Source organism: Dama dama, chromosome 4, assembly GCF_033118175.1.
Source record: "Dama dama isolate Ldn47 chromosome 4, ASM3311817v1, whole genome shotgun sequence".
In the NCBI taxonomy this organism is placed as follows: Eukaryota; Metazoa; Chordata; class Mammalia; order Artiodactyla; family Cervidae; genus Dama; species Dama dama.
The window spans coordinates 16878852-16902868 of record NC_083684.1 but is presented as its reverse complement, the minus strand read 5'-3'; the positions used below and the strand labels follow the sequence as shown (position 1 = coordinate 16902868).

At 48.6% G+C, this 24017-nt stretch overlaps 1 protein-coding gene across 1 annotated transcript in view; it reads left to right on the top strand.

Annotated features, from left to right (window-relative positions):
- The first annotated feature begins 4429 nt into the window (after positions 1–4429).
- The window catches only part of COTL1 (coactosin like F-actin binding protein 1), a 43583-nt gene continuing 23995 nt past the window's right edge, over positions 4430–24017 (top strand). Inside the window, exons 1-2 of the mRNA XM_061138308.1 lie at positions 4430–4709; positions 4970–5052. Of these exons, the coding sequence (XP_060994291.1) occupies positions 4633–4709; positions 4970–5052 (160 nt within the window). The 5' untranslated portion in view covers positions 4430–4632. The remainder of the gene's footprint in view (positions 4710–4969; positions 5053–24017) is intronic.

The following is a 24017-nucleotide window of genomic DNA, read 5'->3' as shown; positions in this document are numbered from 1 at the left end:
GAGATTTCACAAAAAGATTCAGATTTTTACTGGAAGCCTTGGCCTCATCATGCTAAGATTCCTGCACAGCAACTGGGACAGATCTGAGATCCCCTTTAAAGGGCAGTTCTGAAGATGAAACTGACACCCAGAGGAGAATGACCTTCAGGAAAAAATGTTCTTAGACTGTGTACTTGGCTCATTCACATTACGTGCCTGCCCCCTACAGGCAAGTGTGTTTGTCATCCCTTTAGACACACAATGGGCCCAGTGCCAGGAATGAATGAATGAATGGATGGATAGTTAAATGAATGAATAAATGAATGAATGTATACCTGCTCTCAATTTTTTTTTTTTTTTTGGTCCCACCATGTGGCAAATGGGATTTTATTTCCCTGACCAGGGATCAAATCCAAGACCCCTGCATTGGAAGTGCAGATCCACTGGATCACCAGGGAAGTCCCTCCCCCAACCCCTGACATAGTAGCCAGCACATTGTTGCTGTTCAGTGGGTAAGTCGTGTCCAGTTCTTTGTGACCCCATTGACTGGACTGCTAAGCTTTCCTGTCCTTCACTATCTCCCAGAGCTTGCTCAGACGCATGTCCATTAAATCAGTGATGTCATCCAACCATCTCATCTTCTGTCACCCTCTTCTCTGGCTGCCCTCTATCTTTCCCAGCATCTGAGTCTTTTCCAATGAGTTGGCTTTCTTCGAATCAACTGACCAAGTATTGGAGCTTCAGCTTCAGCATCAGCCCTTCCAATGAATATTCAAGGTTGATTTCCTTTAGGACTGACTGGTTTGATCTCCTTGCTGTCCAAGGGACTCTCAAGACTCTTCTCCAGCACCAGAGTTCGAAAGCATCAATTCTTCGGCACTCAGCCTTCATTATGGTCCAACTCTCACATTTTTACATGACTACTGGAAATACCATAGCTTTGACTATATGGACCTTTGTGATGGTTTGGCAAAATGATGTCTCTGCTTTTTATTACACTGTCTAGGTTTGTCATAGCACATAATATATGTCAAATATTTTTATTTGATTTTTTCCTAAAGAAACTTGAGTTTGATTAGATTGATTTTTATATTGTGTGGATCTCAGATTTAAACAAATATTCACACATTCATTACTCGTGTGCAGTTTATTGTTCTGCCTTATCTGGGCATGTTGACTTCAGAATGCTCAAAATCAGGTTTTGTTTCAAAACCCACCATACACTTTCAGTCCAGTAGAGGGCGGCAGCAACTACGAATAGGAGAAACACAATTAAAGGTGGAATAATATAGTCAAGGCACCCAGGCAGGGTCCCTGAACTCTGGAATCAAATTCAGGCTAGAAACCACTTTGTTGTTGTTGTTTAACATTCTTAATAGATAGTGCATTCACATGTTCAAAAACTGAACAGAATAGATAAAATGGTATATGGTAAAATCTCTCTCCTTCTCCTCTTCCCTATGTACCTGGCTTCCTTCCTCATCTCCATCTCAGGAACAACTCTTTATTTTTCTCTTGTGTGCCCTTCCACAGGTGTTTATGCACATATGAATGAACACAAATATCTCTGTACACCCTCCCCCAACTTTACCCAAAAGGTATACAAACTTTACCCAAAAGGCACAAGAAGGTGTTTTGAGCACACTGTTCTGTATTTTGCTTTGTTCCATCATGATGTAGACTGTAGATCTATCATTAATGAAGACTGTAGATCTATCAGTAACAGTGCATAGAGAGAAGCCCCCTACTCTCTTTGTTTTTCCAGCTTCAGATTTCTCTATGGTACACCTGTATCATTATCTCTTCATCCAGCCCACCATCAATGGGGGGGCTTCTGCTACTAGCAATAAAGCTCAATGATTCAGTTCAGTTCAGTCTCTCAGTCGTGTCTGACCCCATGGACTGCAGCACTCCAGGCTTCCTTGTCCATCACCGACTCCCTGGAGCTTGCTCAAACTTGTCCATCGAGTCAGTGATTACTTGAATGATGATTACTCAATGGTTACTTGAACGTGTCTATAGCAGCGGCCGTCAGCCCCAGTTGCACATGAAAATGATGAGAGGGGATGTAAAAAATCCCACCCCTTAAGTCACACCTCAGATCAACTACATCAGAATCTCTGAGTGTGGGACCAAGGCTCACAGGGCGCCCTATGTCCTGTTGACATTTCTAGGGGAAACTGTCCAAGAGCACATAGATTTGCAACTTTGCTAGATATTGACAAGTGGCTTCCATGCTTGGTTGTGCCAACTTGCACTCCCACCAGCTTGTATGAGATGGCCTGGGTCTTCATGGCTTCACCAACAAAGCATGCTTGTCAAATTTTGCTTTTTGCTAAACTGTTAGTTTTTTGTTTTTCTTTAAAGTTATCTCAGTTTTGCTTCAATTTGCATTTCTCTTATTAGGGCTTGAGATTGAGCATCTTCTCGTTGTCTAAGAGCCTTCTGATCTGTCTGGTCATATCTTGTGCTCACTTTTATTTTCTCTCCCTTCTTTCTGGCTGTTCCACAGGGCTTGCAAGATCTTAGTTCCCCAAACCCAACCCTCCTCACCTCTCCAGGACTGGAAGCATGGAGTCCTAACCACTGGACTGCCAGGGAATTCCCTCTTTTCTCTTTTCTAAGTTGGTTTCTCTATATGTCAGCGAGATAAATTCTTCCTGATTTGAGTTGCAAATACTTTCTACTGCCTTGTTTTCTTTTCTTTTTTTTTCCCCCTCGAGGAAGACTTTTTACATATCTGAATGTATCTATCTTTTGTTATGGCTTTTGGATTTTGAGTCATGGTTAGTTTGGTTTCCCTTTCCAGTCTTATAAAGGAAGTTTCCCATGTGTTCTTCTGGCACTCTTGTGGTTTCCTTTATTTACAGGCAAATCTTCCATCCTTTTGGAATTTACCTTGATCTGTGGTGTAAGGTATGGATCCATCTTTGGTTCGCTTTCTAATGGCTAATTATCCCATTACCTTCATCAGGGAGTAAGATAGGAGCTGCTTTGAGCTGTATCCAATTTGAATTTCTTTGTTTTTGCCTTTTAATTTATAGCAGTACCAGCTCCTACTTTTCCCATTCACCCTCCCCCATTTGCCTGTTCAATGCTTGATTGATTTTTATTTGTTTACCATTGAGAATTTTATTACTAATTGAACATTGTCCCTGACCTTTGGGGTTTCTTTTTACGATTTATTTTAGTTGATAACCAACAGCTATGACCTTTTGTTGAATGTCTAACATATTTGTTTACAAGTTTCATTAAATCATAAAGCAAACCTTTGATGTCAGTTGTAGTTTAGTCACTATGTTCGACTCTTACGTTGTCGGTACTATTGTTATTCCATTGGAGGAAAGTAATCGGAGAGTTTTTGAGGCTTGTCCAAAAGCCCACAGTTAAAAAGAGGCAACGTTGGATGCAATTCAAGAGCCAAGTCTTGAGGGTCCAGCCTTTTTACTTGCCTCTACCCTATAACTGGTCTTTGTGGAATGACTGCAGGAGGGAATGAATGAGTGAGTCAGTGAGGGAAGTAAGAAGACAGAATGAGTCATCTCCTGCCCTTAGTGGAACCCAAACAGGGAGATAAGATGTGAATGGAAATAACCAGAGCGCAAAGTAAACAGTGATCCCACCGGTGGAAGCAGTCTATCCCCTCCTACTTAACAATCTTACTTCTTTCCAATTTCTCCCTACCTAGAAACCACGGAGCCCAACACTGGGGCAGGGCAGTTTGATGCAGTAAGTCACCCATGTGGAGGTTCCCTGTGGAGCTCTGCAGCCCAGGAGCCCTGGTGGGGAGGAGGGAGGTAGAGGAAGGGGTAGGGAGGAGGGGGGATGCAAAGTGAGAGAGAGGAGAGAGGAGGAGAGCTTGAAGACAAGGAATAGGGAGGAGGTAAACGGAGTTGTTGTTTGGGGGGGATAAGGAGGACTAGGGGAGGCTGGGGTAGGAGGTGGGGGAAGGGAGGGGAGGTGGGAATAGGGAGACAGGAGGAAGAAGGGGTTAGGGAAGTGGGAAGGGCAAGGGGAGGAGGTGAGGCGAGGAGCGGGTAGTGAATGAGGAGGGAGACTCAAGGAGGGAGGAGGGAGAGGGAGTAGAGAGAGGGAAAGGAGAAAAAGGGCTTGGGGAGGAGGAAGTGGGGGAGGAGTTAGAGGAGTGGGAGAACAACAAAAGGGTTGGGGGATGGAGAAGAGAAGAGGAGGGGGGAGGAGAAGAGGGGGAGGGAGAGGAAGAGGTGAGAGGGGGGAGGAGGAGGGGAGGAGGGAGAAAAGGCCCCCCCTCCCCAGCCCCCTTCGCAGGGTTGCGCAACCCACTCGGGCTGGGATTGGCCGCTGGCGAGTAAAGACGCCACGCCCCTGACACGCGCTACGACCAATAGCGATAGGGGGCGGGGCTTAATGCGTCCTGGAAGGCCAATGGGTGGGGGGGGGGCGGGACTGCGTGGCCGGGGTCTAGCTCGCGCTCCTCGCGCACTCGGAGCCACCGCCGCTCTCAGAGCTCCGAGCTCTCCTTCTCTCGCTGCTGTAGCCGCAGCCGCCCGCCCGCCCGCTTGCCAGCCCGCCTTCCACGCGTCCCCGCCCCGCTCCGCTCCGATTCCTGCACCCGGCCCCAAGCGCGCTCATCTATCGCTGCGAGCACTGTATTCCCACTGAGGCCCCGGGGCGATGGCCACCAAGATCGACAAAGAGGCTTGCCGGACGGCGTACAACCTGGTGCGCGACGACAGCTCGGCCGTCATCTGGTGAGGAACTTTCCATTGCTCTCCGAGCCCCGCTGCCCGAGCTCGCAAGGGGCCTGGTGCGCTGAGCCGTCTTCCAGACGGGACGGATTAAGGGTCATCCCCGTGCGGTCTCCCCGCAGCCTTAACCCGGGACAGCGTGGAAAGCCAGAGCTGGCTTTTCGCTAGCCAGAGCATCTTTTAGATTGTTCTGTGGAAGCTCGGCACCGTTCAGCCACTAACGCTGATGTGTATGTGTGTTTTTCTCTTCTCCCAATCCAAAGGGTGACTTTTAAATATGACGGCTCCACCATCGTCCCCGGCGAGCAGGGAGCAGAATATCAGGACTTCATCCAACAGTGCACAGGTAGGGAGACACGCCTTCTGGGGGGACTCCCGGTCTTTTGGAACATGGTCAATGCTAGGGAGGAGCCTGAGGCCACCCTGGGCACCCCCAGCGCTGGAGGAACCAGATTGGAGCGTTCTAAAGCCTCCACAAGCCTTCTCTCCTCTGGGCATCCAGAACGACCAGAGGTGACCGCCAGCCTCCTCCCTCTCACAGTAACCTTTTCAGGCGGGACAGCTCCTTTGCCCCCATGGTCTCTAGCTTTCCACCGTTAACTCAGGGGGTTCCAAACTCCAGGGTCCAGCCCTCCGGGTTTCCCCTTTCATCGGTCAGAGCCAAAATAAAAACAATCCTGGTGCTTATTGAAGGAGAAAGAAATGGTTAGCGGCAGCCCCCTCCTTTCTCCTGCAATCATTGTCCATGTGCTGGTGATATGTTTTTGTTTGTAGAATATAGAGCAGGACATGAAAGCATACATACCATATGATCCCATTTATGTGAAATTTTACAAAAGGCAAAGCTAATCTGTAGTGTGAAAAGTCAGAAGAGTGGTCCCACTTGTGGGTGGCTAGCCCCTGACTGGGGGAGGCACACGGAAGGTGGGGTGGGGTCTCAAGGAGTTGGGAATATTCTGTATTTTGATTTGGGAGGCAGTTACACAGGTGTGTACATATAAGAAATCTTTCAAGCAAAATCTTTAGGATCTGTAAACTTTGTGCCTTTCCCTGGGTTGTCTTAAACCATTAAGTGGAAAAAACACATGCATGTACAACCACAACCTCCAATCCCTGTCCCCCCACCCCCATCCCCCACACCACTGAAGCAAAAGGCCCAGCATTACTGGTAATAGGACCCTTTAAAGCTAAGATTGGAGGATGGGTTCTTTTTCTTGGCTCTGGTCTCTAGCTTGGAAATAGATACTTTCAGACAAAGGCAATGCGGCCTGAAAGTTAGGGTGGGGACCTAGAGTCAGCAAGGTGGGTTTGAATCCCCTTGTGGCCACTTTCTAGTCGTGTGGTTTGGGGCAAGTTACTTAACCTCTCGGGGCCTCGGTTTCCTCGCCTGTAATCTTAGAGGGCTGTCAAGAGGATGGGTGAGTCAGTGCTTGTACAGATGACACGGCCATTTGTGAAACAAATAAGAAATACACCACTGTGCTAAAGATCACGCAACGGCCCCTTTCCTTTATTCAAATGATTATTTTGAATTTATTCTAATTCAAAGAATATCTATAAAGTGTCTGCTGTGGGCTGGGTGGCACTGAGATTTACCACCCAAAAAAAAAAAAAAGTCTCCCAACTAAAACATCTCCCAGAGCTACCTCTAGACCTTCATTCACTGCTTTTGGACAGGATTGTTTAAAATGTTGTTGTTGAGTTCAGTCGTGTCCAACTCTTTTGTGACCCCATGGACTGTAGCCTGCCAGGCTCCTCTGTGCAACTTCCCAGGCAAGAATACTGGAGTGGGTTGCCATTTCCTTCTCTAGGGGATCTTCCCGACCCAGGGATGGAACCCAAGTCTCCTGCATTGGCAGGCAGATTCTGTACCACTGAGCCATCTGAGGAACCCTTTGTTTAAAAGCAGATGTGTAAAGTACTATCACAACTCACATCTGTTGAGGTGAACGGGGCCAGGATTGAAAGCCAGGCCCCTGACTCAGGAACCCTGTCTCTCAGCTACCTCTGTCCTTTCACCACTGTGATGCCTGCTTTCACTGGTCGGGTAAGTGCAGACTCCTGGGGTTTGGTGTATAACTAGGAGGTTCAGCAGTATTTTTTGCCTTGCCGGCTCTGAGATTTTCTCTCAAGCCAGCTTCCTTCCTCTCTGGACAGTAAAGTAGCAGTTTCCTCCTGCTAGCCATCCGTCATCCCCACCCCCTGCCATCAGACTGGGGTCTTCTCCCACCCACCCCCCAGCTTCTGAAGCTATACTTCTGTCTATTGAGTAGAAAGTGACCCCAGGAATAAAGAGCATCCTGTGAGTGGATTCTGAATTGGGGAGGCTGTGGTCAGAGAACACTTCCTCCCTCCCTGGGGCTTTGTGGTTTGCTAGTCCAGCCCTTCCCCCAATGATAGGGATGGCAGTGGGGAGGGCCTGGTGGGAGAACTAAAAATGCTTTCCCTGCTGCTTGTTGAGCTTATGAATGGGCGGTGGGATCTGAAGGCTCCGTCTGCTCTGGCTGGAAGTCCGCCTTCCTTCCCCAGCCATCTGTTGGACAAATGTATAGGCGAGCTATGGTTGCCGTGTCTGCTCCTGTTTGTCTTAGAAAAGCCTGTTCCATCCAGCCACCGTGTCCTCCTAACCCAGTGACCAAGGATTCGGAACGCTGACTAGTAACTTTCTACATGCAAGTCACTGCACTGGGCACACCTTGTCTCCGTTTCTGAGCTTGCTTCCCTTCCGTCGGTGGGGAAACGGAGACCCAGAGAGGTTAAGTGATTTGCCTGCAAGTCACGGCAAGGTCGTGGCAGGCCCGGGCCTTGAACCCGGGCAGGGTGGCTTTGAGGCCTGTGCTCTTGGCCTCTTCTCACTAAGGAAGTAGTTTAGAGGCTCATTTCTGAGTCGTGGAGCATCTTCACTGTACAGCATGTTCTGGTCGGGGCTGGTGGGATTGTTGGCCGTTACGGAAGGCACGTTGGCCTACTCCTGTGACGCGGGGAGGCCTCTCCATGGCCCTCATCTCTGGCCAGGTGTTCTGACAAGCCGGAGGGTTAGTGCTCCTGGTCTGGCATAGCCTTCCTATTTCCAAACCTCTCACAAGGTCACAGGGGACCTGGGAGCCTAAAACCAGTACCTGGTCGCTCCTCCGTCTGCCCTGGGGGAACGAGGTGGGTGGAAGCCCCCCGCCCCCACTGTGGGCTTTCTCTCCTTGACATCCTCACCCTGCCCCCCCATCCTTGCTCTGAAATACTCTCTTTCACCCCTCCTCTGCCCTCTGGCTACTGTCTTCCTTCTGTCCTTCCCCGGGGTTCTTAGGAATGGAATCTGCCCAGTAAGCCTCTCCCTGTCAGCCCTCCTCCGCCCCCCCAGGCTGGCCTGTCCTTGTCCCCAGGCCCTGGTTCCTGAAGGTCATGGACTGGAAAGTCGCTGGGCCGCCCTTGTCCTCTGTTTCTTGCTGCCAGGATCTGGAGCCCTCTGGGCCCCCGCACTGGCTCTTCTGGCACTGGCCTCACCTGGCCCCTTCCTTCTGTACTGACCGCTCCATCACTGCCTCTGCTCTGGCTTCTTACCCCAAACTTCAGTCCATGTGGGATGGTTGCAGATCTGTCTGTGCAGTGAGAGGAGCCCAGTGCAGGTAACTTACCCACTCTCCCATCCCCGAAGAAAAGAAATCAGTCTTAGCTTCTGTGGTTGGAAAGTCCAGGTAAAGTACTAGCTGCAGATAAGGCTGTCGGAACTCACGCCCCTCCCCCAGCCCCGTTTTCCTCCTTGATCACTTGCCTTGGGAGCAGGAGGGCAGGTTCTCCCTGAGTGGTGAGGTGATAACCTCTAACCACCCGGCTTCCAGGCTTTGGGGAGGAGGGAGAGACTGACTGCCACTGATTTCAGCAGAAGTCTCCAGACTGACATACTGTCTTTGGTCTGACTGGGTTCATGTGGGCATGTGAACTAATCCCTGTGATTCTGGCTGACTATACCTGGATCAGTGCCCATGCCTGGACTGGGGGAGGGGCAGCCCCACCAAACCAGGAGACAGTGGGGGAGGGGCAGCCCCACCAAACCAGCAGGTAGAGTTGGGGAGGGTGGGTTCCTAAGGGAAGAGTGAAGGCGAGGGCATGCTGCTTCCAGAAGAGGGGCAGACCCAAAAGAGGTCCATGGCCACCCTTTATTGCAGCAGTCTCTCAGCCCACGGTCTTTCTTGTCTTAAATTCATTCTATCCCCCTCAACTCCCCCAAATGGGAGTGAAAGTGAAGTTGCTCAGTCATGTCTGACTCTTTGCAACCCCATGGACGAGCCTACCAGGCTCCTCTGTCCATGGGACTTTCCAGGCAAGGGTACTGGAGTGGGTTGCCTTTTCCTTCTCCAGGGGATCTTCCCAACCCAGGGATTGAACCTGTGTCTTTTGAATGGGCAGGTAGACTCTTTTACCACTGAGCCACCAGGGAAGCCTGCAGTCTCCTCAAGTTCCTTCTCTGCTCATTAACCACCTATAGCTCCCATCTGCCTACTAAGTACAGGCTATCTCCTTGGCCTTCCAGTCTGTTTGTCCCCACCCACATCTCCTGTGCAATAGCTCCCACACCCTCCTTTGTGCACCTGCAGCCTGACCCTGTGTAACTCTCTCAGCCTGCAGGCCAGCGATTCTCTCTAGGTGGAATTCCTCTCCCCTGTATCTGTCCATCTGAGACTGAGCCAGCAAACCAGCCTAGTGCAATCCCTTCTGCATTTCAACAGCCAGGACCTTTGGAATCAGAGAAATTATAAATTTGCATCCCAACTCTGCCCCCTGCCATGTGACCTCAGGCATTTCTTTACCTGTACCACAGTTTTCTGGTGGTTCTGATGGCGCCCGCCTCTCATGCTGACTGAGAAGGTTCGCTGAAGTTGTATGTCTAAATGGAGAGTCCAGACATGGTGATGCCGTTGGCTGTTGTCACTGTTACTTTTTTTTTAAAACTCTCCTAGCGTCACATTGGTTGTTGTTACTATTACTTTTTATATCATTATTTCTATTCTCCTAGCGTTTAGGCTGACAGTGTGCTTGCTGCTCTGAAGTTTCTTGTGCGTGCCCTAGCTCAGCACACAGTAAGCACTCAACTCTGAGTTCACTTAGTAGAGGTGCTCAACCCCAGACTGGCACGCAGTAGGCGCCATGTGGGCATGCTTGAGACCTTTGGCCCACGTCTGCATGCAGTAGGTGGTCAGTACAGGGTAAGAGGTGGTTAGCACAGTGGTTAAAGGTCTAGGCTGCTTTGGATGGTCTGGGTTCAAATGCTTGCCAATCATGTGACCTGAATTATTCACCTGCTCATCCTTTTGCTATAATGTGATTATTAGGAGGATTAAGGAAGCAAGTTCATGGTGCCAAGGATGCAGTCCGTTCTCCATAAATGGTAGTCACTGTGATTGTCATCTCATTGGTGGAATTTAATTGATATGGAAGTAAAGTATGTGATCAGAGAGATGGGGGAGGGAAGAGATGATGGGGAATGGGTACTGAGCTGTCTGGAGGGTCTCTGGTTGCCCTGACAGAGCCATGGGGAGTGGGGAGGAGCCAGGGCTAAGCTGGCAAAGGAGAAAGGAGTCATTTGACAGACTGACTGGTGGTGTGATCTCTCTGATCTCTGTAGGAAGGGCTTACAGATCATGAGTATGTGTTGGGTCAATGGTTCAGGGTGTCTGTGAAATGTTTTTTTTCTTCACCTTACAAGTAATACAGGTCCGTTGCAGAATATTCAGAAAGCAAGATTAAGCAAAAGGAAGAGAATAAAAACCAGATATAATTTAAATATAGTTTAACACTCAGAAATTTGTTCATTCATTCATTTCCTCCTTCCTTCCTTCAATCAACTCCTCTGTAGGTTACTGTTCTAGGCACTGCGGGTAAATCTAAAAGCAGAGAAAGCCCCTGTTCTCATGGCACTGATGTTTTATTGTCATCATCCAGCCCTTAAAGTGGCTCCTAATCTATCTGTTGTATAAATGTAACATTGTTTAACAGATCTTTTATTGATAAACTGACCCCAAAATACTCTGTTGCAAGCATTTTTATTTTAGAAAGAATCTAGGCATCTGGGAATGAATCCAGTTTTCTGTTGGTACAGATTTTAGAGCCAATCAGTTACGAGCATCGATGGTAGAGCCAGGGTGTCTTGCTTTGACTTGGAGCCTTGCTGCACTGTGTGACCTTGAGCAAGTCTCCCAGATTCTCTGTTTCTTCATCTGTAAGATTCTGTTACTGATTGCACACAGGGAACAGGGTTGCTAAAATTGAGGATAAATTGACATGATACACGTAAAGCTTATAGGCAGTGCCTGCTATACAGTGGGTGCTCAATTAATGTGGTATCAGTAACATAGCACCTTGCAACTGCTTCTCAGGGACTGAGTTTGGCAGCGGGATGGTTAAGGAAAACGGGGGTGTCTTTACTGTTAAAGGCAACAACATTCATTCTAACACTTGTCAAAGAACAGTAAGGCAGGGACTTCCCTGATGGTCCAGTGGTTAAGACTCCCACCTTCCAATCCAGAAGGCATGGGTTAGATCCCTTGTTGGGGAATTAAGATCCCACATGGCGCATAGTGCAGCCAAAAAAAAAAAAAGAACAGTAAGGCAACTTTATTCAGAGGAAGGGTCTGGGGTGAAGGGAGAAGCTGGTTAAACTGACTTAACAGGATTCTTGCTGAAGGCATGCCAGGGATCAGACATCACCGGGAAAGGGTGAGGACAAGGAGCCTGATTAGATATCGAGGGGTGATCAGATATGGCGGACGGGGAATTCTGGCTCAGTTGACTTGGCGGGATCCTTGCTAAAATCAGCGAAGGCTGAGACAAACACAGAAGTCGAGAAGTTGAGACCCAGATGAGAAAGAGCTTGGAAGAGCGTGGTTAGAGTTTGGTCAAAGAGAGACTCTTTACTATTACTGCAAGTGGGACAGGTTGGGACAGAGACAAATTCGCTCACTGTCCACAGCCTCTGCGTGTGCAACGGTGCAGCACACATATGTATGGCGGTCTCTCTATTTTGCTCTTCTGCACACTGGCATTTTTTCCCCCAAGCTACACATATGCATTTTCCCCACCTCTAGCTTTACTCAAATTTAGAAATTTGAGTGAGAAAGGAAGGAGAGAAATTATCTAGTGACTCAAAGGGACTCAAAGGTCAGAAGGAAGCTGTAGATCTGTGACAGGGCTTTGGACCTTGTAAAGTGCTAAACAGTCTGTCTGTCATACAATCAACAAACGGGGATTGATTGATGCATCATTTCTGTTGCTCCAGAAACAATGCTAGGTGGTGATTCTTCAGTGGTACCTGAAGTGCTCTGGAAACATTATCTTCACAGTTTTCTGCAAAATTCAGTCTCCTACTGCCTTCTTGGCTCATGCATGTGTTGTTGGGGGATCCTGAGCCGCGTTTTGTGGCTTCTTTGTGTCATAAGATGCGTGGGCTTTGTAACAGCTCTTCTGGGTGATATTTCCACTTGTGTGGAGTTTGTGGCCACACCTCCATGGAGAAGGGTGCTGGATGTCCCTTTTCCTGCTAAGTAGGGTGTCTCTGCTTCAGCAAAAGTATACAGTTAGTTGAAATGAATTGAGTTTCCCTCTTTGAAAGTCTTTAGACGTTAATGCAAGCTTTTGGAAATTATTGCTGATGAATCATGTAGATGTTACATCCATGTCGTCATCTCCCACCGTTTTTTCATCTTGTTATATCCTGGCATCCCACCGCCCCACATCTGGAGCCTGGCACCCCGTGCCCAGGTCTTTGGTCACCTCCTGGTGGCCAAATGGAGTGGATGTTTCTTTGTACTTGTTTCACTTTCCCTCCTTCTAGCCTTCGGCAGCGACCGCCAGTTACTAAAAACATGGTTTTTCCCTTCCGTCTGCTTTTGCACTGCAAAGCTCACTTACTTCTCCTTTCCTGTTTCTCATCTCCTGCTCTCACTTCTGTCTGCTGGTTCTGCTTCCCTTTCGTGCCCCAGAAGTGTGGGTGTTTCCCGGGCTCCACCCTTGACCCTGTCTTTTCCTTCTCCGGAGCATTTCTTGAGTGCCAGCCCTTTGCCCAGGATTGAGTTGACCCCTTCTGAACTTGGTGAGCTTGCAGTCCAGGTAGTGGTGGGGAGGTGGGGAGAGCTTTTCTCTCCCCTTAACTTTTTGTTGCTTTTGCCCACAAGGTCAAAATGCTTAGAAATGGCCCGGAATGCCCGTTAGGATGGGATGCTCAGCAGCTCGCCCCTCTCATGCACATCCCAATGCATGATTCTGACCCCATGGATGCCAACTGCCCTGCACTAGGTAGGCACTTGGCCTGTATTAGCTCATCTAATTTTTCTTACCCGTGAGGAGTGTGTATGTAATAAGAACAATGACACCAGAGTAGGGGTCATCTCCATTTTACTGATAAGGAATCTGATTGTTTTCTCAGAGTCCAAAGTCTCTTGTTTGGTAGACTCACAGATGACAGAGAACGAACTAGTGGTCACCAGTGGGAAGAGGGGACGGAGGGAGGAGCGGCCAGTGAGGGGTTTGTCCTAAGTCGCTCCAGTCTTGTCCGACTCTTTGCAGCCCCATGACTGTAGCCCGCCAGGCTCCTCTGTCCATGGCATTCTCCAAGCAAGAATACTGGAATGGGTTGCTATTTCCTCCTCCAGGGAATCTTCCCAACCCAGGGGTCGAACCCAGGTCTCCTGCATTGCAGGCAGATTCTTTACCACTGAGCCACTGGGGAAGATAGGGGTAATGGGAGAAAAAGGATTATTATGGGATTTTATGATATCATGTGGGAAACTTTTGAAGATTGTAAAGCACTACAGAACTTAAATAATCTTTCATTCAATAATAAAATAATAAAAAATCACTTGCTTGAGATAGTGCAGTAGGTAGAGAAATTGGACTTTGAATCCAGATCTGTGTCCGAGGCTCCCAGCCTTCCCCCATGCTGCACTGCCCTGCCCTCCCCCTTCCTTGGAACTTGTGCACAGTTTTCCTTCTTTTGGCCAGTCCTCATTGGTCTTGCTTTGCTGGAGGACTTCTATACATCTTTCAAGGCCCAGTGTAAATATCCCCTCCACCCAGATGGCCTCCTTGCCTTTGTGATGTTCATCCCATTCTGTGGTGATTATGTGTGCATCTGTTTCTTCAATTCCACGGTGAGATCCTGGAAAGAAGGACTTTTGTCTCTCTGGTGGTGGTAACCTCAGTGGAGCATCCTCACCCCTCACGGTTACCTGGTCCTAATCTCTTTTTCCCCAGTGGTTATGTCACTCTCTTATGTGGACCCAAGTCATGGGTAGCAAGCCCTTAGCAACTCCGCAAACTATATCTAAAATAGGAGCGTTTCGGTATCTGGTGTTTGACTCTCCTGCTGGATAGAATCTGAGCTCCTCGGGGCAGAAGCCTGGTTGGCCTGGTTCTCTGCTGTGTCATCAGCACCTGGAACAATACCTGATCTCCCCAAGTGTGTGTTGAATAGATGAATGAACACGGTCCCCTGAGATGTTTGAGAGCTGAGCTCACCCCTGGACAGCCCACCGTGCCCTCTGCCAACATAACAGCCCAGTGGCTTGTATGGAGAGTCTTTAGGTGCTGAGGCTCTGAAACCCTTGTCCCCCTCTGGCCTCTGGCCCACATTCCTGCCCTGGAGCCCCTAGGTGTCTTCCTCTCCAGCTGAGTTTGATGCCTTGGCTTTTGGGATTCTGCTCAGTGGCCTCAGCAGGGCCAAGTCCCCAGAGGCTTGTGTGTAAGGCAGGGCTGTTAACCTCAGCATTTTGTGTTTTGTTTCATCAGTTTCATTTGAAATTAACTTGCCTGACATCCTGTTTTAGTTCTGGACTTAATTTCTGGTCATCTGTCTCATTTTTCCTCATGCACTTATTCTTTTTTTTAATCATCTGTGCATTTCTATAACTGTCCTTGCCAATCATAAGTTATCATAATCCTTAAAAATAATGATGAACACTGGGCTTTTATTGTGCCAGGAATTGTGCTGAGGTCATTGTATCAGTTTCCTGTGTCTGCTGTAACCAATGACCACAGGCTCAGTGGTTTAAAACAACATAATTTCTCATCTTAGAGTCTGGAGGGCAGAAGTCCAAAATCAACCTCACTGAACTAGCATAAAGGTGTGGGCAGGACTGTATTCCTTCCAGAGGCTTGAAAGGAGAATCTGTTTCTTTGCCTTTTTCTGCTTCTACAGGTTCTGCATCCCTTGGCTTGTGGCCCCTTCCTCCATCTTCAAGGCCAGCAGTATCTGGATGAGTCCTTCTTATGAAGCCATCTCTTTGATTCTTCTCCCTTCCTCACTTCGATATTGAGTGGGCCCACTTTAGTCATCCAGGACAATCTCCCCATGCTGAGACCCTCAATTTATTTTATTTTTTTTAATTTATTTATTTTTTGAGACCCTCAATTTAATCACACCTGTAAAGTCCCCTTTGCCGTGTCCAGTCACAGAGTCACAGGTTCTGGGAATTAGTGTATGGACATCTTTGGGGGCCACTGTCTTGCCAGCCAGAGTCATTTAATCCCCACTTTATTTCATGACACCATGGCCCCATGTGGTACCAAGGTCCTATTGTCATTCCCATTTCACAGACAGGAAAATTGAGGCTCAGAGCCGAGAAAGCACCGACCCCGGGTTGCGTGGAGGTGGAACCGTGTTCCTTACCCAGTGTCTGCCCTTCTGGCCACCACTCCTGACACCCTGCTGCTTCTCAACATGTGCAGCTGAAATTCTTTTGAAACAAGGAGGGAAGACCACGGGCGAGCTCTTTTCTTTTTTTCCCTGCTCCTTCCTCCCCCAGTTTTGTTGAGAAATAATTGGCATGCACCACTGTATGAGCTTAAAGGGTACAGCATGATGGTTTGGTTTCCATGTATCATGAAATGATGACTTTAATAGGCTTAGTTAACATTCATCCTCTGGTATAGATACAATAAAAAGAACAGAAAAAATATTTTTTTTCTCCTTGTAATAAGAACTCTTAGAAGCTATTCTCTGAACAGTTTTCCACAAGCTCTTTTTCTGAAAGCCAAGGGGCAGACCGGAGGCCTGTGCCTCTGGCTGGAGGCACATTTCTAAGAATACATAGCTCAGAGGTAATTTTTCTGCCTTTGTTCAAGTGGAAAACCTGTGATGGTCTCTGGGGAGCAACACTCCTTAATTCAAACGCCTCCATTTTTCCTAGGAAAGATTTCTGACTCTGCTGCTTTTGACTGAAAGGATGGCCCTTGGAGGTCATCTGATCTGACCCGGAAGTAGTTTTTTTCCCTTTCTTGGGCTATAATTCTACCCTGACTCTAAAATGGAGTGTATTGTTCAGAATTTGAAAATCAAGGAAGCTGCTAGCCAGGGGCTGGCCAGGGGCCCCTCTGGGTCACATGCTGGGGCTTCTGGGGAGGAGGAAAAAGAGTCAGACTTTGTGCAGCCGCTATGAGGCCCCTGCCTGATCAAAGAGGACCTGTGTTCACTCTGGTGAGCTCCTGTAGCCTTGAACTGGAATGCCACTTGCACTGGTTTTTAAACTTTATTTATTTTTGGCTGCGCTGGGTCTTGGTTGCTGCAGCTGCGCACAGGCTTTCTCTAGTTGCGGCGAGGAGGGGCTACTCTCTAGCTGCGGTGCGAGGGCTTCTCATTGTGATGGCTTCTCTTGTTGTGAAGCATGGGCTCTAGGTGCGTGGGCTCAGTAGTTACAGCACGTGGGCTCAGTCGTTGTGGCACATGGGCTTAACTGCTCTGTGGTATGTGGGATCTTCCCGAGCCAGAGATTGAACCCATGCCCACTACATTGGCAGGTGAATTCTTATCCATTCTTATGTGTCTTATCAGGACAACCAGGGAAGCCCATTTTTTAATATATATATATATATATATTGAAATATAGTTGATTTACATCACTTGCTCTGGTCTTGATTTGGCAAAATCTAACTGCCATGTGTTTGATTTGGGGAAAGTAACTTTTCTTCTTTGGCACTTTGTTACACTCATTATCCAACAAATGTACTTTGAGGGCCTACTATATGCCAGGGACTCTGGACACTAGGGAAGTTGAACGATCCAGATCACAGAGCTTACATTCACAGAAAATGCAGGGGCAGCTAATAGACAAGCTAGCAAATGTGATCTTTTCAGAATGAGATGAGTGTTAAGAAAATGAAATGAAGCAGTGGGCCACAGACACATTGTGGGGAGGCCGCTGTTAGCCAGGGGGGTCAGGGGAGGCCTAAAGGGGAGGGGACATGAAGGCAAGACCTGAATGAAAAGGAACCAGGCATGTGGATACCTGGGTGAGGAATGACTCCAGCAAAAGGGGAGGGCCTCAGACCATGCATCCTGTAATGGTCCAGCTTCCAGAGTCTGTAAAGAACTCATACAACTCAACAAGATGGGTAACCCAAGTGGAAAATGGGCAAGAGATTTGAATGGACATTTCTCCAAAGGAGACATACACATGGCCAGTAAACACATGCAAAGATGCTCAGCATTAGTAGTCATTTGGGAAGTGGAAATCAAACCACAATGAGATGTGACTTCACACACACTAGGGGGCTGTGATAACAGGTGTTGTAAGGTGTCGCGAGTCAGAACCTTCGTGCAATGCTGGGGGGAAAGAGAGCTGGTGCAGGCACCGTGGGAAACAGTTTGGCAGGTCCTGAAAGGCTAAGCCTAGCTGTTTCACGCCTTAGTGTCTACCTGAGAGAGATGAAAACACACAAAAACTTGTGCATGAATGTTCACAGCAGCATGATCCACAGTTGCCCCAAAGTGGAAACCACCCAATGTTCATCAGCTGATGAAGGGATACACAAAATGTGGTCCATCCATGAATGGAATATTAATCACCCATATAAAGGAATGGAGTACTGATTCATGAGACAACCTGGGTGAACCTTGAAAACATGTTGCTGAGTGAAACATTATGCTGAAAAGTCAGACGTGAAAGGTCACATGTCGTGTGATTCCATTTATTTCAAGTTTCCAGAACAAGCAAATCCATGGAGATATAAAGCAGATTTAGTGGTTGCCAGTAGTGAGGATGAGGGACAAAGTGTGACTATTCATGGGCACCAGGTCTCCTTATGGGGAGATAAAAATGTTCTAAGGTAGACAATGGTGATGGTTGCACAACCTCGTGGATATACTAAAAACCAGTGAGCTTTACACTTAAAAGGGGTGAATTTTATGGTATGTAAACCTCTCAGTTTTTAAAACGTAAAGAAGAAAAGGGGTAGGAGGAGTGCAGAAATCCAGCAGGGTGATGGCCTCGCGGTGTGCAGGGAATGGGGTCAGGGGTGGGGCTCAGGGCCATGGCCATGACTCTGATTTTGCCTGAACAGCCTGCATTTTATCCCCATGACTTTTGTCCACGACCTTGTGGAATTTAGCCCTTGGCCTTCCTGTGGTTCATTCCCAGGTCCTCTGGTTGTGCCATTTTCCCCTTCATGTCAGACTTGCCTTTCGCCAGGGCGGCTGTGCAGGTCCACGTGCCCCAGATGCGCTCAGCCCCGCCACATGCGCCTGCGTGAACTTGATCTCGCGGTCTCGCGCGCGAACTTGATCTCGTGCGCTCTCGTTTCCCGCCTCCTGCGCTCCGCCATTGTCGTCCACATCCTTGTCGTCACCCTGTGCCATTTTTAGTGCCTCTGGCTCTGTGCCAGGTTCAGTTCTGCGCTTTCCTTTCCACGAGTCTGATGAGGATTGATAAGGAGCCCCAGCACCAGTCCCCATGGGTGGGTTTTCATCTTCCAGCCCAGCGCCTGGCACTGAGCTATTACGTTGCCTGCGACCTTTCCTCAGAAGTGGGTCCTTAAAGCAGGAAAGTCTGTCTTGGATATTCATGTGGGTTAGTAGCTATGTGAATCAATAAAAGAGTGGGATGAGTCAGCTGTAAATGTGTGGGCGAACTCGAGGGCTGCAAGTGTCAACAGCCACAGCGGGGTGAAACCTACTTGTGTGTTTGTCCCCACCACGCAGGGGGCTCTGAGACAGGGACCGAGAAGCTACCCCTCCCACCCCCAGCTTAGAACATTGAGGATCAGAGAGGGGATGCCATGGGTCCCTGGTCACACAGCAGAAAGAGGCAGAGCCAGGGCTTGAAGCTGTGCCTCCTGGCTCTCTGAGCTGCTGAGGGCTGATGTCTGCTTTGCTTTTCTGGGGCCCCGTGCTTGGTGATGTGAGCAGGGAAGGGAGAGAAGAAGGCCCAGTGATGCAGGCATTGCTGATCCTAGCAACACCGTGGTGTTGGGCTGCCCTTCCCCTGCGCTTTTATTTACAGGGCACCTTTGTCCAGATCAATCAATTGCTACCTGTCTGTTCACATCTGATTATTTCTGCCGGTCTCTTCGTTAGAAGGCACACCTTTAAATCTGGGGAGGGGATTGGTTTTATTCTTATAAGACAGAATCTCCCATTGAAGTGACCCAGCTGAGGACTGGGGACCAAAATGGTTCTAAGCTGCTAAGATAGATGGGCAGAGGCTCCTCATTTACTCAAGAAATGTTTATTGAGTGTGGGTCGTGTGTCAGGCACCATCCTGGGTACTGGAGATGTCCTCCTAGGGGACAAAATGCCTGTCCTCCTGGTGTAGGGGTGAGCAGACTGCAGGAGCCCCAAGTGATGTCATTCTGAGACGTTCAACTCTTGTTTTACGCACAGTAATAATAAGCTAATTATATGCCGGTCTAGCCTGTGGCCAGTCAGAAACAGCGGCTGGTAGAGGAAGGTGTTTTGAACTTGCCCACTGAAGCTGGTGCTCTTGTCTTTGGAGTTCTGTTATAATTTAGCCCTTAAGTTGTTAACATAGCCCCCTTCTTCCTCTTTATCCTGTTAGCTAGATGAATTCTAGGTCATCCTTCAAGACCCAGATCAAACATCGCCGCTTCTGTGAAGCCTGCCCTGATCACTGTCCCCCAGGCAGAGTTAATTTCTTTATTTCTTTGATGTTCCCGTCTGCCCTGTGATGCCTGTGGTCATGGTGCTAACTTCACTGTGTTCACATGCTTAGTTTTTCCTTTTTTTTTTTTTTGCCCTGCTAGATTGTATATTATTGAAGGGTTCGGATTGTATCTTCTTCAGCAGTCTTTGAACCACAAATTGTCAACAAGTGTTTGTCAAATGACTAACAGCAATGGAAGAAACAGCAAAATTATGTGAGAATGCAGAACGTGTACCCCAGGGCCTTTAGTGCTCAGACAATCAGACGCTGAATCCTTCAGTGTCTCCAGAGAGTCTCCTTGTCAACGAGGCCATCGCGTACTCATAGCCTCCAGGAACTGGTTGCAACCACTGGTTCTCTAAGTCAGGAGATGCAGTTGGGTGTAGCACACCAACTTCCATTTAAGGAAGTAAAAGTAATCATTTTAAAAAAAACTTCTGGTGCTTTGTCACTGGGGGAAAACCTGTAGCTGTCCTGATCGTTTCAGTCTCCAGATTGGGTCCTTTGCTGCGGGTTCTACTGAAGTAATCATCTTTCTTTTCCTCTGGCTGTCCTGTACTCCATTTTCTCGTGTTCTGTGTCAGACTAGGAAAGTGGGGTCATTCATTTCACAAAAATTCAGTGGGAAAGGAATCATTTGAGAAGTCTCCTGCTTTGAGGAAGGGTGGGACAAAGAATCAATGTGCATAGGCTGTGAGAGCTCATATGCCAGGACTGTGTACACATCCATGGAGCCGTTGTCCTCTGTGTCAGAGAGAGAGGGACCGTTTTCCCCGCTTCCAGGTCCTCGTCTGTGGCCGCCTGGGCTCCCCTGTCAGCAGCCCGCTGGAAATGATGCAGCTGTGGCTTCTGTCCAGCTGTCCCTCTGCCCCAGGCGGCAGGATGTTTGAATTCTTTCCTGTTTCCTTTCATGCCCACTCTGGGGAGCTTGCTCGGTGGAAGCTGACAGCTCAGCTTTTTTGGTGTGTGGGTTGTTTTCTTCCTTACTGAACCTTGTTTTCATAACTTCTTAGGGAGTCTATATAAGGTAAGGGCAGCTTCAGCCTGACTCTGGGGCAATTTCCTGCTGTCTCCTTCCCCCTTTCTTTTGTCTTGCTCTGAACTTCAGTGTTGGGCGGAAATTATGAAATGGTTACTTCTCTCTCTCTTTTTTCTTTCTGTTGACCGGTAGATGTTTTGTTGGGTGCCTGCTATGTGCTTGGCACTGGAGATATGACATGAATTGGACAGGTATGGAAGCAGCTAAAAAGATCAAAGGACGTGCCCCTAAAGATTTGCTTAGGTTCCATAGGGAGTTTACTAGGCTATTTTGGTGGTGAGGCCTTTTTTTTTTTTTTTTTTGGCTTGTTTGTATTTCTAGTTATTCTACACCTCATATGTGTTTTGTGTGTAATGAAAAAAATTGTTCAAAGTATTTGCAAAAGTGTGAGTCACAATGCCTGGCTCATGGCAGTCTCAGTCTCCTTTGGGTTTTGTCCTCTGGCCAGTGCCAGCTGTGGGAAAAGGCAAAGCGGAAGACGGGTCTTTCTGGGGGGAAGATGAGGGCCCTGGATCAATGTGAATCCTGTGTCAGGGTCGCCATGGTGAGAATACTAAGTATGACGGGTCAGACTCTGCCTCTCAGTGATTCCGAACCTCAGGAGATATCCCGTGTGGCTGGGAGGTGTGGAGGAGGGCAGGGAGTCCTCGAGAGCTTGGTGGGGATTATGTGCCACTCAGTTTTTGGGAAGATTTTTAGAGCAGCTCATCCCTGAGGCCTTGATGATTCCAGAGAAATCTGACCCCCCTTTTTTCTTCACTCCCCTTCCCATGCCCTCTGTGGTCATGTCTCTCTTTTTGTGTCATTCTTTGTCCTTCGTATCCCCTTGCAGGATTGAGGAGGGGAATAGAGGAGGGCAGGGGGAGGAAGGGGCTGCAGAGGAGAGACTGCCTAGTGACCACTGCCGGTGTTGCTGAGCACAGTTCTGCCAGGCAGCGTCCCAAGAACTTTATATGTGGTGACTTCATGCTGCATATTAACGCACTTAATATGTGACAGCGAGGACCCTTGAAAAGAACAGGACTTTGAACCAAGTGGGCCCTGTCTGGGGTCTCTAGGTCCTGGGGATCCTTAGGGCTGTGGGATTGGCTGGTGCAGGAGATGTTTCACACTGATAATCCATCCTTGACCTGTGATGAGGCTACATAGACCAATGAAAGGATTGGGTTCTTTTGAGAGGGGACTTTTGTTAACACCCTATAAGGACCATCTCTTCATGAACAAGACTCTCCCTGGGCGGGAAGGGGAGGGTGTTCACAGCCCTGAACTGAGGCCGCCACAGTGAGGGCCCAAAGGCAGTGTGTGGGTGGCACTGACAGTCCTCCGGGACAGTGCTCCCGACCTTGTTTTGTCATTGTTGATGGCTCCCCTGAGATGGGGCTCTGTGTGGTTTTGTGATGCATTTGGGAATCCTTGTTAGTGACGGCTTATGTCAGTAGACATGCAGAGGTCACAGAAAAACTCTTACTAGTGCCATGATTCAGCATCCCTTTTTCTAGAGACCACTCTTCTTTGTCTTGGGATGTGGCATTCGGGGGGAGGGAGAATCTCTGGGGGACAGTCCCGGTGGTCTTTGAAGGTGATATGCTCAAGGAACCATGCCTCGAATTCTATAAGTTACAACATCCAGAAGACAGACAATACAGGAAGCTCCTTTATACGATCACTTCCTTAAAATGAAAGGGTGCGGGTGAGGAGGATGGGGGTGGGGCTGAACTCTGGGCACTTCAGCTTTTCTGCCCGCAAGACCCTTGTCTCACCCTCTTTCCCAGCCAGGGGAGAACAGGTCCTCCAATTTGAAAACCCCATCTTCTCCTCTCCTCACCTCTTCCTCTAGCTCAGTGGTTCTCAGGCTATGGAGGCATAAGAATCCCCACCAGGGTCTCTTTTAAAAAAACTCACTTCTGTTTAAAAGTGGCCCTGTTCCTAGAGTTTCTGAATTCACGATCTAATGAGTTCCTGGGAAATGACGTTGCTGCTGGTCCGAGGAACACACTTTGAGAGCTGCTGCTCTAGATGGAACCAGGGAAAAGAGATGTCTGGTTTCTTGTCACTTTACCTCTCTGAGCCTCAGTTTCTCTATCTGTGAAATGGGATTGTGGGCAGTGCTGAGCAGATGGAGAGGCTGGGATGAGAAAATGTGCAGTCACACATAAGTGCTTAGGATGGCGCCTCCCACATAGCAAGTGTGCAGTGAACAGCTTCTGTTATCTTCAGGACCCTTGTTGGTCTTATCTGTGCCCTCTAATGCTTGGCACTATGTTTGGCACACAGTAGGTCCTCAAGAAATCTTCATGAGACGAGTGGTTCCATGATCATGTGCATAGGAGGGCCCCTACTTTGATACCCAGCAGAGTGACCGTTAAGTTGGTGGATGCAGAAAGCCAGCCAAGAGGCTGGAAAGCAAGGAGGCTATCCCCTAGAGTTTGGCAGTGGAGGCCACTGTGGACCTCATTTCACCAGACAGGTGGGGAGAGAAATTTAGTCACCAGCCCCATCAGCCAAGCCTTTCACGGCTCTTTCTTTTTCATTTAATCCTCACTATACCTGATGAAATATATGTGACCCATTTTGCAGATGAGGAAACAGGCTCAGAGGCATTCAGGAATCTGGTCTCATTATAGAGCTGGGACAGAGTGGGGATGAGTTTCCAGTGGATTCCAAAACTTGGACTCAACCCGGATGCTGTAGACCAGAATGTTGAGACTGAATGGTTCAGGGGGCAAGCAGTATAGACAGCTGTTCTGGGGCCTCTCTCAGAGGGGGCTCAAGGTGTGTCCCCTGGTGTGAATTCGGGGCCCGGGTCCCCCCATTGGGGTTATCCAGAGCTGCACCTCGACTGCTCTACCCCCTCAACCCCAGACTGGGAAGATGGGCCACTGAGTCCCGAGTGCCACCCCAGGGGTGGCAGTAACCTCGGTACCAATCTTCCAGCCAAGTTTGCTATCCTAGTGTGTAGGTGCTCGCACATACATTCACACTCATGCATGAGCATGCACACACACACAGACGGGCGCACACAGACACGCTTCACATACACGTGTGTGATGAGGTCAAGCTCTCCCTTCCAGGTGATACACCCGTGTGCACATCCGTGTTTGATCTGCCTGGTTTGTTCAGAGGAGGGAAGTTAGTGGCTAAATGAGAACTTCCTCCTTCGTTGACTAGTTGGAGGCCAGACAGGCTTAGAACCTCCTTCAAGAGGTGTGGGGGCTGGAGGTCTGTGTGGGCAGCTGTGCGAAGGTCTCCCCGACCAACAGGTTTTTCACGTTGGACTTTCCGCTGACTTTTCAGTGTCATATCACGTCCCGCGCAGTGGACATTTGTAAGCAAAATGTGACCCATGGATTT